The sequence below is a fragment of the Solanum pennellii genome, chromosome 2, assembly GCF_001406875.1.
Source record: "Solanum pennellii chromosome 2, SPENNV200".
NCBI classification, from domain to species: Eukaryota; Viridiplantae; Streptophyta; class Magnoliopsida; order Solanales; family Solanaceae; genus Solanum; species Solanum pennellii.
Genome location: NC_028638.1, coordinates 31185336 through 31200506, shown reverse-complemented (window position 1 = coordinate 31200506; position 15171 = coordinate 31185336). Strand labels below are relative to the sequence as shown.

The 15171-nt window shown below is 33.7% G+C and overlaps 1 protein-coding gene across 1 annotated transcript; it reads left to right on the top strand.

The window, feature by feature from the left end:
• The first annotated feature begins 1817 nt into the window (after positions 1-1817).
• On the top strand, positions 1818-2549 carry LOC107009882 (ATP-dependent DNA helicase pif1-like). Its single transcript, XM_015209191.1, has one exon. The coding sequence runs from the start codon at positions 1818-1820 to the stop codon at positions 2547-2549; it is 732 nt and encodes a 243-aa protein (XP_015064677.1).
• Positions 2550-15171: the final 12622 nt, after the last annotated feature.

Here is a 15171-nt window from a genome sequence, read left to right as displayed (position 1 = left end):
GACATGTACATAAAATTCGAAACAACAAGGCTAGAATATTTCAGAAAGGAACAATCAAATTTTAGAAGAGAGGTTTATCAAGGTATTGTTGATAGTGTCAGCTCGGGAAAATGCAGGGGAGATAGAATTGGGCAAAGAATACTACTTCCATCATTTATTGGGGGGCCACGAGATATGAAAAAACGCTATATGGATGCAATGGCTTTGGTACAACATTTTGGTAGACCAGATCTGTTTATAACAATGACGTGCAATCCTGACTGGATTGAAATCCAACAAGAATTGCGCCCCGGACAAACTCCTCAAGATAGACCTGACTTGGTAACAAGAGTATTCAGAGCTAAGTTGCAGGATCTAAAAGAGCAAATTTTCAAGAAAGAAGTATTTGGAATTGTTGTTGCTCATGTATTCGTGGTAGAATTTCAATAACGGGACTACCACACATACACCTACTTCTCATATTAAAAGAAGCGCACAACATCAAATCAGGAGATCAGTACGATAGGTTTATCTCAGCAGAGATTCCAGATAAATATGAGTATCCTATATTGCATAAATTAGTGCTCAAACATATGATGCATGGACCATGTGGAAACAAACGTCCAACAAACACATGCATGCAAAATGGACAATGTAAATATCATTATCCAAGGCCATACAACAACAAATCAATCCAAGCAAAGGATGGATATCCAATTTAGAAAAGAAGAATGGATGGAAGAATAGAGATTGTTCGTGGAATGCATATGACAAATCAATGGGTAGTACCTTATAGCCCTTATCTGCTTACAAGATACAATTGTCACATTAATGTTGAGGTTTGCTCAGGAGTCAAAGCAATAAAATATCTATACAAGTATATATATAAAGGACATGATCGGTGTGCAGTTTATGTTCAGTCTGATGATGGTGAAAATGTTATTGACGAAATACAAACATTTCAAGATGTGCGATGGGTCTCACCGCCTGAAGAGAATATATGAATTCAACTTGACTGAAATGCAACCTGCAGTCATCAACCTTCAACTACATTTGCCAGAAAAATATTCAGGTACACATATTAATGCATTATAATACGCATTTACTTAAAAAAATAATTAAAATTATCAAATACAAATACTAACTCAAAACAAAATCACAGTGTTTTACTGGAAAAATAAAAATTTAAAAAATGTCATCGCCTGGGATGGTGTCAAGCAAACAATGTTGACCGAGTATTTCACAATGTGCTCAATTGACTCTGAAGCAAAAACATATCTTTATAGATAATTTCCAAAGTATTATGTTTGGAATTTGAAGGTAAAGACTTGGACAAAAAGGAAAACAAGATCTGTAATTGGTCGCATTGCAATCGGTAAGCTGAATGTAGTAAGCTATAAAATCATACATATTGATAATTTTTAAACTTATTAATTAGTACATATTGATTATATTGCACAGCTAATCCTCGAGAAGGGGAAAGATATTATGAGCGGTTGTTAATAAACCATGTAAGGGGACCATTGCCATTCAACGACTTACTCACGGTCAATGGCAAGCAATGTCAGACCTTCAAAGAAGCAGCCAAAGAAAGAGGGTTACTTGAGCCCGACAACATCATATCAGAATGTATGAGAGAGACTGTTGTTTTCAAAATGCCACTCGCTCTTAGAAGTTTGTTTGCTACAATTTTGGTTCATTGTAACCCAACGGATATTAGAGAACTCTGGGATACTTATTATGAGGATATGTCAGAGGACTTCAACAGGCTATATGGCAACTCACACAATACTATACTATAGTCTACTCTGAACAGTATTAATAATTGCTTGCAAATTATGGGCAAAAGCATAGACATATATGACATTCCTCAACTAGATCACAATTTCCTCGAAGTTGGTTCATCAGAATGTAGAGAAATAAATGAAGAAATGTCCGTGCAGATACCACCAGAAGATTTTGATGCACAGTCACAATTAAATCCAGAACAACATCATGCTTTTACAAAAATAATGCAAACAATCAATGCTGGAACAACTGCAATATTCTTTGTGGATGGACCCGGGGGAACTGGAAAGACATACTTATACCGTGCATTACTTGCCAATGTTAGATCAAGAGGCATGATAGGTTTGGCAACAGGAACCAATAGCGTAGCTGCTACAATCTTACCAGGAGGACGTACGGCACACTCAAGTTTGAGATCCCTCTTCAAAACAAGTGAATCAACTATGACAAACATGTCAAAGCAAAGTGGTGTTGCCAAATTGATTAGAAAAGCAAAAGTGATTATATGGTATGAAGCACCAATGGCCAAACGACAAACAATAGAAACAGTCGATAGGAGCTTTAGAGACATAATGGACATCGATAAACCATTCGGCGGAAAAGTCATGGTTTTTGGAGGAGATTTTCGGCAAGTTTTACCAGTAGTTCCAAAATCAACTCGTGTAGAAATTGTAAATGCAAGCTTGGTCAAATCATATCTGTGGCCTTTGATGGAGAAGATTCAATTTACTAGAAATATGAGAGCAAGAACAGATCCAACATTCAGTGAGTTCTTACTTTGAGTGGGTAACGGTGATGAACCAACAATAAGAGAAAATTTAAGCCTCCTCCCAGAACAATTAACAATAAAACATTCCAAGGATGGAATTCCAGAAGAATTCATAATAAAAGAGATATTTCAAAACCTGCAAGAAAATGCTGCAACAACAAAATATGTCACTGAAAGAGCTATTTTAGCAAGCAGAAATGACCATGTGGATAAAATTAACAACAAGTTAATATCTCAATTCCCAGGTGAAAGCAAGATATTCAATAGCTTTGACTCAGCAGAAGATGACACCAACAACTATTACCAAGAAGAATATCTAAATACTTTAACACCAAACGGTCTCCCACCACATAGGTATGAACATAATACATTACAACTTACAAGAGGCCGAAAAAATAAAAAAAAATGGAAAGATTTTGACATATCTTATTTAATGCAGGTTAGAATTGAAGGAAGATGCACCTATCATGTTGCTAAGGAATTTGGACCCTTCAAGTGGCTTATGCAACGGCACACGAATGATATGTCGACGTTTCTCTCAAAATGTCCTACATGCAGAAATATCAAGTGGTCATTCTGCAACAAAACATATGTTTCTTCCAAGAATACAACTATCACCACCAGAAAATGAAGGATATCCATTTAAATTCATTCGAAAGCAATTCCCCATACGCCTTTGTTTTGCAATGACTATAAATAAAGCTCAAGGTCAAACAATTCACAATGTTGGTTTGTATTTGCCCCAACATGTTTTCTCACATGGTCAATTGTACGTGGCGCTATCAAGAGGGATATCTATGTCCACAAAAAAAGTACTTGTCCTAATAGAGCAACCCAAACGTCAAAAAGGAACGTACACAAAGAACATCGTCTATAAGGATGTTTTAGGTACGATAACCCCATATACATATATGGTCACTTCTAACACATATAATGAAATATTTACAGATACTATATACTAACAACATTACATTGCTTCAAATTACAGGTTTAGAAGACGCAAATAAACCTATACAAGCATAATGGATTCTTCAACAACCCACACTCTAAAATGCGTTAGGGTCATTTTCAAAATATTTCTTTCATTGCTATTATCAGCTTTATTAACATTATATTCTATTATAATGTTTAAATATTAGTATTATTAACAATTAACCGTACTTTCGTACTTCTGTTTAAACACTTCATATTAACTACATGTTATTGTTACTAATTTTTATAAAATGCGTCAAATCTTTTTCACTATACAACATCACTAATACCTCATGTAATCATCAAAAGACTAATAAACACAATGTACGCTTCTATACATCAATAACAATTCACCCAATCATCAAAACACAGATTTAAAAGAAAAAAATCACATAGAATTATATTACTTACCATAGCTCACACGTGCAACGCACGTGTCCCTGACTAGTCAAAGAATAAGTCCCAAGAAGATGTACAGGTCTCGAGGTTGAAAGAATACGAAGCGAGTGGAGGAGTTGAAGAAGTTGGGCCTATATGCCTCTTTTTATTATCACATGATTGTGTGTTGTTATGTTTGGGCATAAGCCGTTGTCATGTCATATTATTATTTATTATCTTGTTAGTTTAGGAAAGGTACCTTTAAAATGGGTTAAAGGTCCAAAACGAAATGGGTCCAAATATCGGTCCAGGCGGACAAAAATTGAATTTGGACCCAACCCTCTGTCTCCCTCTCTTTTACTTTACTTCTTATTTACCCGTTATAATTGTCGTTTAGTTTTAGGGTTAAAGAATTTGAATCAGCAAGACGCCACCTCGTCTTAGTCATTTAATTAAATCAATCAAATAATGGATTTAAAATAAACTTTTGCAAATCTCACTTAGCTAATAAATTAATATTTCACTTTGAAACAAGCTTTAAATAATTCTTTATTTCAAGATAACTTAAACATGTTAGCCAAACAAGTTATTTGTCGGATAACTGCGAGTAAGAGGACGTCTTAGATGCTTTTAAAACATTTCTAAGATGTTAATAAGAATTCCCGAATTCCTTAAAATCTTTCTTTCAAATGGAATTTTCTATTTTAGTCAATTGGAAGAATAGTTTTCTTGATTTTTCTTTAAAAATTAAGTTGCGATTTTAAATAAGTCTCAAAAACAAATAAATTTTTCTTTCTGAATAAAAGAGTTAGAGAAACTCCCACAAAAGTTATTTTATTTTTATATACATTCAGAGTTTTGTTGTATCCTTGTTATATACATAGAGTTGACATCATATTTTGAAACTGATATTGCACTTGTTTTAAAATGCTCTACATTAAAATGAGCTCAGCTAAGTATATGGAGTTTGAGTATTTCGAGTTGAGCACCTTAAGTTGTGTATCTTGAGTTGGTCTGTGCTTCATTGAGTCGAGTATCATATCTTTGAAGTTGAGTATCTAATCTCGGAGTTGAATATCTTATCATTGAGTACTTCTTAGTTGAGTAAGTTGAGAAGTTTTGAGTATCCTTGAGTTGAGTAATTTTGAAAACAAGTATGTTTTCAATTTTATCAAGTTCAAGCTTATGTTATGCTTTAAAATTCTCTTTACATGATTATACATTTCACGTGCTGAGCCATTTGGCCTGCATCTTATCATGATGCATCACAACTATTCAGGATCATCAACAGGAGCTTTGTTAACATATCCGAGAGTTCAAGCTAGCTATGGTGAGCCTCCTTTATTTTGGAGGATTTCATTTACTTTTCAGTTTAGTCAGTATATTGTGGGTCTTGTCCCGACTTCCATCATTGTCATTGAGAGGTTTCATAGATAGATAGATAAGTTTTAGAAGTCTTCATTTTTTTTGTTCAATGTTTTAAAGACTAAAGTTGTCTTTTATGGTGAGATGTATATATATTATTATACAAAATTTTCTTTGAACTTAAAGTTTATTTATGTTTTATGAACTTTTCTTTATATTTTAAGTTTTTGCATGTTTATGTAAGTCTTCCGCTTGTAGTCCGCTAGGATAAGGATTTGTTTGGGGACCAACAATGGTACTTGAGTGTCAATCATGTCCAGGGTGTAGACTCGAGTCATGACATATATACAATGCCTAAGGGGTTATTAAGACGTACTGATTGTCTGTGAGGATATAGTATTAACAATATAGGGTATATACATTGAATTTCACGTGTCGATCTTATGAGGGATCAAGTAGGTACTAGGTAGTGTTGTTTATTGTTTATATTTGTCGAGCTTATGAGGGCCAGGTTGGTTGTTATTTTATTAGTGTTTGCTTGCTAGATTCAAGAGTAGGTCATTACAATCAGTTTATTCTTCACTCATTTATATGAGTACTTTCAAATTATGATTCATGCTCAGTTATTTTATTAGCTTTCATACTTGGTACATTACTTCACACTGAATCTTTATTTCCTAAATTTGCTGCATTCTCTCCTACAGATCTTGACACAAATACGTACATATATAGTTTGAAAAATTGGAGAATTTTCTACCGATTTTGTACATTATATATGATATAATGCACTGTGTAATACATTGCCAAGTCATTTTATTGTTTTGCTTTACTAGTGAAAATGTGTAATGATAAATTAGTTAAAGCTCCGTGAGAAAAGAAAAACATCAAATTAAACTTCAAAGTTTCACCTAAACAACTTGACAACATTTGTAAGATAACAAATTAAACATTACCTATTAACACATCATTAACTTTTTAAAATAAATTTCACAAGAATTATCTGTTGTGAAGTTAGTTCCAGATACAACTGTATGTTGATAATCAATGTGGTAGTTAAATTAAATGTATGTAATTATGTATGAAGTATCAGTAAGTCCGTTAGTGAAAGTCTTCCTTTCATATATATATATACAGAAGTTCATGCATAGAAGCGTAATCTCTTTTCTGAGTTTGTAAGTCATTGATTGTCTGGAAATATAATTGAAGCTTGAACAAAAAAAACATGCTAATTTGTATAGATTTATTTGTGGGAGTTTTAAAAACACTCCACCATAAAATCATTTTGTAGCATTTATTTTAACCCTACGATATAATTTATTTTCCGATGGTTTTATTGTGGGAGCTTGTAATAACCTCCGCAAATTGAACATATTTGTGTGGTTTTGTGAACACCGCAATTTATTATAACATGTAGCGATTTTATTGTGGAGGTTTGTGATAACTTCTCCAAATTATATCAAATTGTGAAGCTATACAAATGCCACAATTCATGACATTTTGTTACACTGGTACAAAATAGAAAATAAAAAAAAATTGAAATATAGAAAACAGTTTAGAAAAACAGGTAATCTTGAGAAATAGAAATACAACTGATTATATGTATTGCATGTTTATTAGCATGAGAAGAGAAAATTAAGTTGTGAACTAAATTGCGGTATCAAAGTACAAACAATTTAGATATTTTGGTTCATTCTTTCAACAGAATGAAATTATAGATGAAAATTTTACTCCTATNTCAGTTTTATACAGAAATGGTGTAGTTTAACTTAATACGAAGTTTAAGAAAATAAATAAAAATTTTAATCATGTGGTTCTAAATTAAAATTATGTCAAATATACAAAATTATCCTTTAATCTTGTGGTCTTAAACATATCACATAAAAAGTTATTATAAAAAAAAAGTCATTCTTTTTTAAAAGATTAAAAAAAATATCATTTTTTTAACGGAAGAGATTATATTTTAAAAGTAATTTTAATTTTAGTACCATTAAAACATTTGGAAGGTGAGGGCTTGAAGGGTGGGTTGGGGGTACTGGTAGGGGAATGGGGATGTGGTAGGGTAGTTTTCTTTTACTTATTAAAGTTCTTCTCTTCTTTAATTTTTAAATTTTAGTGTATAATTGTTTAAATGTTTTTTCTATTTTATTTTACTATATATATATATATATATTATATTATATTATATCAAAATAAAAGGTAAATTTATTTTATGACAATTATATGATAATAAGCATTAGGTCAGTAAAGTTTAACATATTTCCATGAGATGAATATTTCAAAAAACTGGATGTTGGATGTGGAGTCATACAAGATTAGGTAAGATTAAAAATAACAACCTTCCTCATAAGGTAGTAGTAGCACGGTTTGACTTCAAAATTAGAAATCATTTGAGATGATTTAGGTATCATTTATTTTTAATAAGATGAAGATGTCAAAATCTGAATATAATTGTCATGCCCGGAGCCTACACCCTGGACGTGGCCGGCACTCGAAGACCATTGCAGGCCCCCATGCGAATCCTCTCCCTAACTTACTTAGTTCAGCAGAAGACTATACTCATTCTCAGATAAAGAATTAAAGCATTCCCATCAAATAACTTAATTAATTATCTTGGCCAAAATGGTACTAAATCTCAACACTTGAACAAATAAAATATAAGATGAACTAGACTCCAATACTGAACTACTAACTGCCTACGAAACCTCTAAATTGATTGAGATGGATGTTGGACAGAAGCCACAACATCCTAAAACTGAACGAGTAAAGCAAATGAAAAGGATGTCCTCCAATTCGCAAGGAGACTCACCACTGACTCTGGAGCTCAATCTTGATCAACAAAGCGCTGCGTGCTGATCTTAGTACCTGCTTCTGGATCATAAAACGATGCATGTCAATTGATATCACTACATTGAATGTAGGAGTTTGCGAGTTGGAGTGCTAAACACAATTAATTAGCTTGAAATGGAGTAAGGATGAAATTACCTTGGCTTTGCTCCACTCATAAGATGACAACTCAATACATATCAATAAGAACATATGCAATATGTATATAAAACTGGTAAAAACAATATAAACTCTTAGTTAATTAAAGATTAAACAATAATAAGCTCAATATTACTTATATATGAAAGTAACATAGTTTTCTGTGAGATTTCTCTAACCGACAACCATTACTATGAACATAAGTGATGATACAGTGTCTCGTCCACGCTGCCAGAACTGTCCTATACTTTGCCGTTGCATAGGACACCCTCAACCTAGTGGATCCACTGGCTAAACTTACTTGATCATCTAAAAAGTATGACACGCTAATACCAATGATGGCTAGATGGTTTACATCGGGACTTAAGTTGTATGAACTCTCACTCCCAGATCATTGCTCAATATTACTCCCAAAACATACTTTAGCACATACTTTTAATAAATTTTCCTTCCTTTGGGTTGAGATTATTTACTGAACCCTTTAGCTTTAAAAGATCCTTTTCGGAATCAATGTTCCCCTCTTTAGTTCAAAACTCTTTAGGAACTTCTTAGTTTCCTTTCAACTTAAATGTGAAACATTTATCAACCTTTAGGGAATACTTAGTCCCCCAAGAAATGAACTCAATTCCTCCTTTTTACTTAACTTGAAACTTTAACTCTTAGGGGATAATTAGTTCCCTTATAGCTCTTTAGAACTTAACTCGACTCTTTTCTCTTTGTTCGACTTGTAACTTAAGCACTACAAAAAACCTCAAATTGCCAACAGATTTTACCAACAACTTAAGTTGATTAGTAATCTACGAACAAATTATCAACATATTTCTAACCGGATAATATTTTAAAACATAACAACGAAATTCTAACAGATTACCAACATAAATCTTACTAACTAAGTATTTTAGTTGGTTAATACAGCGGGAAAAATGGCGCCAAATTTAGCAACGTTCTATCAATGGATTACCAACAGAAATATTACTAACGCACACCTTTTGTTGGTAATATTACCAACAAAGTATATATCTGTTGGTAAATATGACAAAAAATGTTTATAATTTTATTAACTTATTACCAATGAATTAGTAACCAAACCTTTACCAACGATAAGATTGTGTTGCTAAATTTACCAACCAAATATAAATGTGTTGGTAAATTAGTAACGAAATGTAATTTGTTGGTAAACTTGTCAACCAATATCAAATTAGTTGGAAATTTTGCCAACAAATAAAGATTGTAGTTAGTAAATTACTAACATCATTAAAATAGTTGGCAATATCCATTGGTAAAATTTGCCAACAAATTAATTTTTAGTTGGTAATATTACATATGAATGTTTAGTTGAATAGTAACTATTACAAACTCTGATAAAATTTATTGGTAAATTATTAATTACTAAATTATATATTAATCCTGGTAAATTATCAATTGAAGTTAAATTTTTTGTTAAATCATTGTCTAGTATTGAGGCTTTCATATTTAGTTTGTGTCACTAGGCGTTTTAACTTTTAATTTTTAACCAAAATTTGACTTTATTCAATATTTTTGGTAAACGTGCTTATATTAGAACTCTGTCAGTGTCAGTAGGTTTGAAAGGTCGTTTTTATCTAATGGAAGGTTGGTTCATGTTTTCAGGCTTTAATTTTTGTTTATGCCATTAGGTGTTTTAAATTTTATGTTTAGGCCAAAATTTGACTTTGGTCAATATTTCTCTGAATTGCTCAAATGAGAATTTCGTTAGCGTAATTAACTCCAAAGGTTTATCTAGCAGGATAGTTGGTTTGAGTTTTGAGCCTTTCATTTTTAGTTTGTGCCATTAGGTGTTTTAACAAATAAATTTTGGCAACAATTTAACTTTGGTCAATATATTTGATAACGTACCAAGATAAGAACAGTTAGATCTAAAAAGTATTTTTTGATGTAATAAGATAGAGGGTTTGGATTTTGAGGCTTCCGTTTGAGTTTATGTCATAAGATATTTTAGCTATTAAGTTTTCGCCAAAATTTCACTTTAGTGAATATTTTTTGTAATCGTGCTCAAATTTAAATTTCATCATCGCAGTTAGCCATATAAGTTCAGTTTTGATCTCATAGGATTGTTGGTTCGGGATTTGAGTCTTATTTTAAGTTTGTGTCGTTAAGCTTTTTAACTTTTAACTTTTGGCTAAAATTTGTTTTAGGTCAATTTTTTATGGGAAACATGCTCAAATTTGAATTTCGTCGGTGCGGTTAGCTATGGAAGGCCATTTGTCACTTTATAGGATGGTTGGTTTGGATTTTGAGGTTTTTCATATTCAGTTTGTATCGTTAGGTGATTTAACTTTTAACAGTTGACAAAAATTTGATTTTCCTTAGTATTTTTGTAAACGTGCTCTGATGAAAATTTTGTCAGTTCGATTAGCTTCGAAAGATCATTTTTATATCTAACAACATGGTGTGTCAGATTTTGAGACTTTCATTTTCAGTTTGTGTTGTTAGGCGTTTTAACTTTTGGCCAAAATTTAGACTTGGTCAATATTTTTGGTAAACGTGCTCAAATTAAATTTTTTGAAATAAAAATATGTGTCATATTGAGATTAATTTAACTTTTTATCAAGATTTTGCATTGTTTCATTCAAATATGATTTATAAAATTGACTAATATTTTCGTATTTGTATTCGTGTTCTTAGATTTTTAAATGCAGTAAATTAACAACTATTTTACTATTGAATAATCATTCTGTTATTGATATTTTGAACATATTGTCAATCAATTATTAAGCTTGAATGATATATTATCGTAATTTTTTTAGAAAAATAAATAATCATACTTAAGTATTTAAAATTTATTACAAACAAGGGTTGTGGTGTAGTGGTAAGTACTCCTGCCTCTTTAACCAAGAGGTCTCAGGTTCGATTCTCGTTGGGTACATAATCATCTTTGTTAGGGAGTGCTTTACCACCCAATGTGGGACTTTTCAACATGAATGCTTATTTAGTTGGGCTCCAACATGGTTACCGAACACCGGATGGAAAACCAAAAAATATCAAAAAAGTATTTAAAATTTATTGACAAATTACCAACACAAATTTTTATTACTAAAATTACCAACCAATTACCAATGTATGGATTGATAAATGAAGAAAAAAAATGTACCAACTCCTTTTCAATTCGTTAGAAAAGGTACTAACGATATACCAACCAAAAATTAGCCGGTAAATTTACCAACGGAAATTTTAAGGTCATATTTCAAAATTTTGTAACAACATCTTTGGGTGTTTACCAACTTATTTTTGTTTAGTAAGTTTACCAACAAATTAAATTCAGTTGGTAATATTTAACGATGAGCTTTTTAGCAATGGATTAGTATAAATTCACATTTGATTGATAACTCAATTTGCCAACCGATTTGATCAGTTTACCAACGAATTTTTTTGTTGGTAATTGAGGTACTTTTGTAGTGAAGACTTAAATAAAAGTTAAAATGATCGTTTAAGATTCTTTGAAAACTTTAAGAACTCAGTTTGACCTGCTTCTTAACTTTTAAACTTCACTCTTAACTTCTTTGACTTTGATCTTAGCTTCCCTTGAATGGGTTATGGATTCAAGGTTTCGATTTGAGTTCTTTGGATGATTTATAGGTATTTAGAAATCATTTGAAGTAGTTAGAATCATTGGAAGATGTTAATGTACCTTAGGAGAACTTAAAAGGGCTAAACTACAAAAACTGGATGAAAAAAGTTGCGTTGAGCGTACGGTGGTGCGCCGCGCCAGCTCAGTTGACTGAGGCCTGATTCTGGCTCACTGGTAGCACACCGCGCCAGCACTTGGTTGACAGAGGCCAATTTCTGGCGCACGGCATGCCTGCTCCTAACCCCTTGGGAATATTCATCCTCGAATGAGAATTGTTTCACTAAGCCAAGGGTAGTAACATCATTTCAGTTCTAAACAAAAAAAGCAAGTAGTAACAGGTTATGCATAGCCTTGTAAAGTTCTAAGAAGATATTTTTGTACCTTGATCTGCATTCTCTCCGTATTCAAAGAGATGTGGATATCTCTTTTTCATATCCCCATTAGCTTTCAAAGTCGCTTCTTTAATGGATTGGTTTCTCCAAAGGACCTTGACTAAAGCAACTTCCTTTGTCCTTAACTTGTGAACATGACGATCCAAAATCTGAACCGGAATTTATTCATAGGATAGGTTATCCTTAATCCAAACATTTTTTGTTGGTACTATCAATGACGGATCACCAAAGCACTTATTCAACATAGAAATGTGGAATGCCGGATGAAAAACTGTTAACTCTTGGGGTAGCTCCAACTCATAAGCCACATTTCCCACTCTCTTGGAGATTTTATAAGGTCCAACATACAGGGGACTAAGTTTCCCCTTCTTAACAAACCTCATAACACCTTTGATGGGTGAAACCTTAAGATACGCATAATCATCTACCTTAACCTCTAATAGTCTTCTCTTAGCATCTGTGTAAACTTTTGGCGACTCTGTGCCATCTTCAACCTTTGTTGAATCACTTTCAGCTTCTCCATTCACCAACTTCGAACCACCAAATAGGATATATGCATCTTCTCCCATAAAGAGCTTCAAATGGAGCCATTTGGATGCCCGAATGGTAAATGTTGTTGTAAGCGAACTCAATGAGAGGTATATGATCATACCAACTTCCTTTGAAGTTAATCACACAAGCTATGAACATTTATTCTAAGGTCTGGATAGTACGCTTTGCTTGCCCATCTGTTTGAGGATGAAAAGCAGTACTCAAATTCACCTTTAAACCCAAACCTTTCTGGAAAGATTTCTGGAATTGTACAGTAAATTGTGTACCTCTATCTGAAATAATGGAGACCGGAACTTCATGAAGTATTACCACTTCTTGAAGGTACAACTTAGCATAATCCTTGGCCGAATAGGTAGTCTTTACGGGCAAGAAATGGGCTGACTTTGTCATTCTATCGACAATCACGCAAATAGAATCATGTCGCCTTCGAGATCTTGGCAAGCCTGGGATGAAGTCCATATTAATCATCTCCCACTTTCATTCTGGAAGTTCATATTCTGAGCTAAACCTCCAGACCTTTGGTGTTCTACTTTCACTTGCTGACAATTTGAGCATCTGGCAACAAATTAATCAATATCTTTCTTCATGCCTTCCCACCAGTATACCTCTTTCAAGTCGTGGTACATCTTGTGGAACCCCGATGAATGGAATATCTTGAGTTGTGTGCCTCCTCCAAGATCCTCTCTTAGAGTCCATGCCCCTTAGGTAATCTATCTTGGTACTTTAGCACACCATCTCCCCGTTGTTAAAAAGCGAATACTCTTTGCTTATAGACGCTTTCCTTCAAGTCAAGCAAAATAGGGTCTTGGTCTTGCTTCTCTTTCACCTCTGACACTAATGATGATTCAGCCCCAGTGGTCATAACTATGTCTCCTTCTGTGGAATCCATAAGTCTGACTCCCAAACATGAGAGTTTGTACACATCTTTAGTTAACTCCCTCTTCTCTTCCTCGACATGGGAAGTACTTCCCATGGACAACCTTCTTAAGGCATTAGCAACCACATTAGCCTTACCTTGGTAGTAAAGAATACTCATGTCATAGTCCTTGAGTAACTTCAAGCACCTTATCTGTCTAAGGTTGAATTCTTTATGAGTGAACAGATATTGGAGGCTCTTGTGATCAGTGAATATATCAACATGAACACCATACAAGTAGTAATGCTATATCTTAAAAGAAAACACCACTACAACCAATTCTAAGTCATGAGTCGGATAATTCTTCTCATGAATCTTCAATTGTCTGGAGGCATAGGTATAACCTTTCCATTTTGCATCAACACACAGCCCAATCCAAATCTTGAAGCATCATAATACACTACAAAGCCTTGAGTACCCTCTGGTAAGGTTAAAACTGACACGGTAGTCAATCTCTTTTTTAACTCCTGGAAGCTTTTCTAATAAGCTTCAGAACATTGAAACTTGACCATTTTCTGAGTTATCTTGGTTAATAGAGAAGAGATAGATGAGAATACTTCAACAAATCTACTATAATAGACAGGCAAGCCGAAGAAACTACTTATATCCATTGGAGATGTGAGTCGAGGCCAACACAGAACTGCCTCAATCTTCTGAGTGGCAACTTTAATCCTTCACCAAAAACAATGTGGCCTAAGAATGCCACAGACTTAAGCCAAAACTCAAATTTGGAGAACTTGGCATATAGGTCCTTATCTTTCATGGTCTGAAGAACAATCCTTAGGTGACTCGCATGATGTTCTTCATTCTTTGAATAAACCAGTATTTCATTAATGAAGACGATGACAAACAGATCTAATAATGCCATGGTGCTCTTGTTGTTAGATCAGCCATGGTGCTTGTGATTAAATCTACCATGTTCAACTCTACTAAGTAAGTGATGGTGCTCTTATGATTGATGGGAATAGGACAAGTACGACAGACTCTTTCCGCTAGAATAGACTCCCCAACAGGTGTGGCAACACAAAAGGGTTCACAGAGGTTTTCAGGAAGAATCTCAAACTGATTTGCAACATAGGAGGTTATAAAAGATAAACTTTCTCCTGGGTCTAACAATGCATAAACATCAAAAGTAAAAGACTTTGATCATACCCGTGACAATATCTGTAGATTTCTCTTGTTCTTGGCATTTATTGAGAGCATACAAGCAGTTTGTTCCTCCGTCAGTACCAGAAGTAGATCCCCTAGGCGCATCCTTGCCGTGTGGAGCAACTGATGAAGACTGAGCTCTATTGCCCAAATTTCCACCACCTAGCTTATTCTTGGGGCACTCTCTCATGAAGTGACCCTCTTGACCACACTAAAAAAAACCTGTATGGCCATTTCGACATTCTCCTGGGTGGTTTTTACCGTACTTAGTACATGTAGGAGCCCTACTTCTTGCTTGTGCTTGCTACCTTGAGATTGAGCT

What these genes read in the sequence shown, in the direction of transcription:
- LOC107009882 (XM_015209191.1), top strand. Translation starts at nt 1,818, where the DNA reads ATGGGCAAAAGCATAGACATATATGACATTCCTCAACTAGATCACAAT.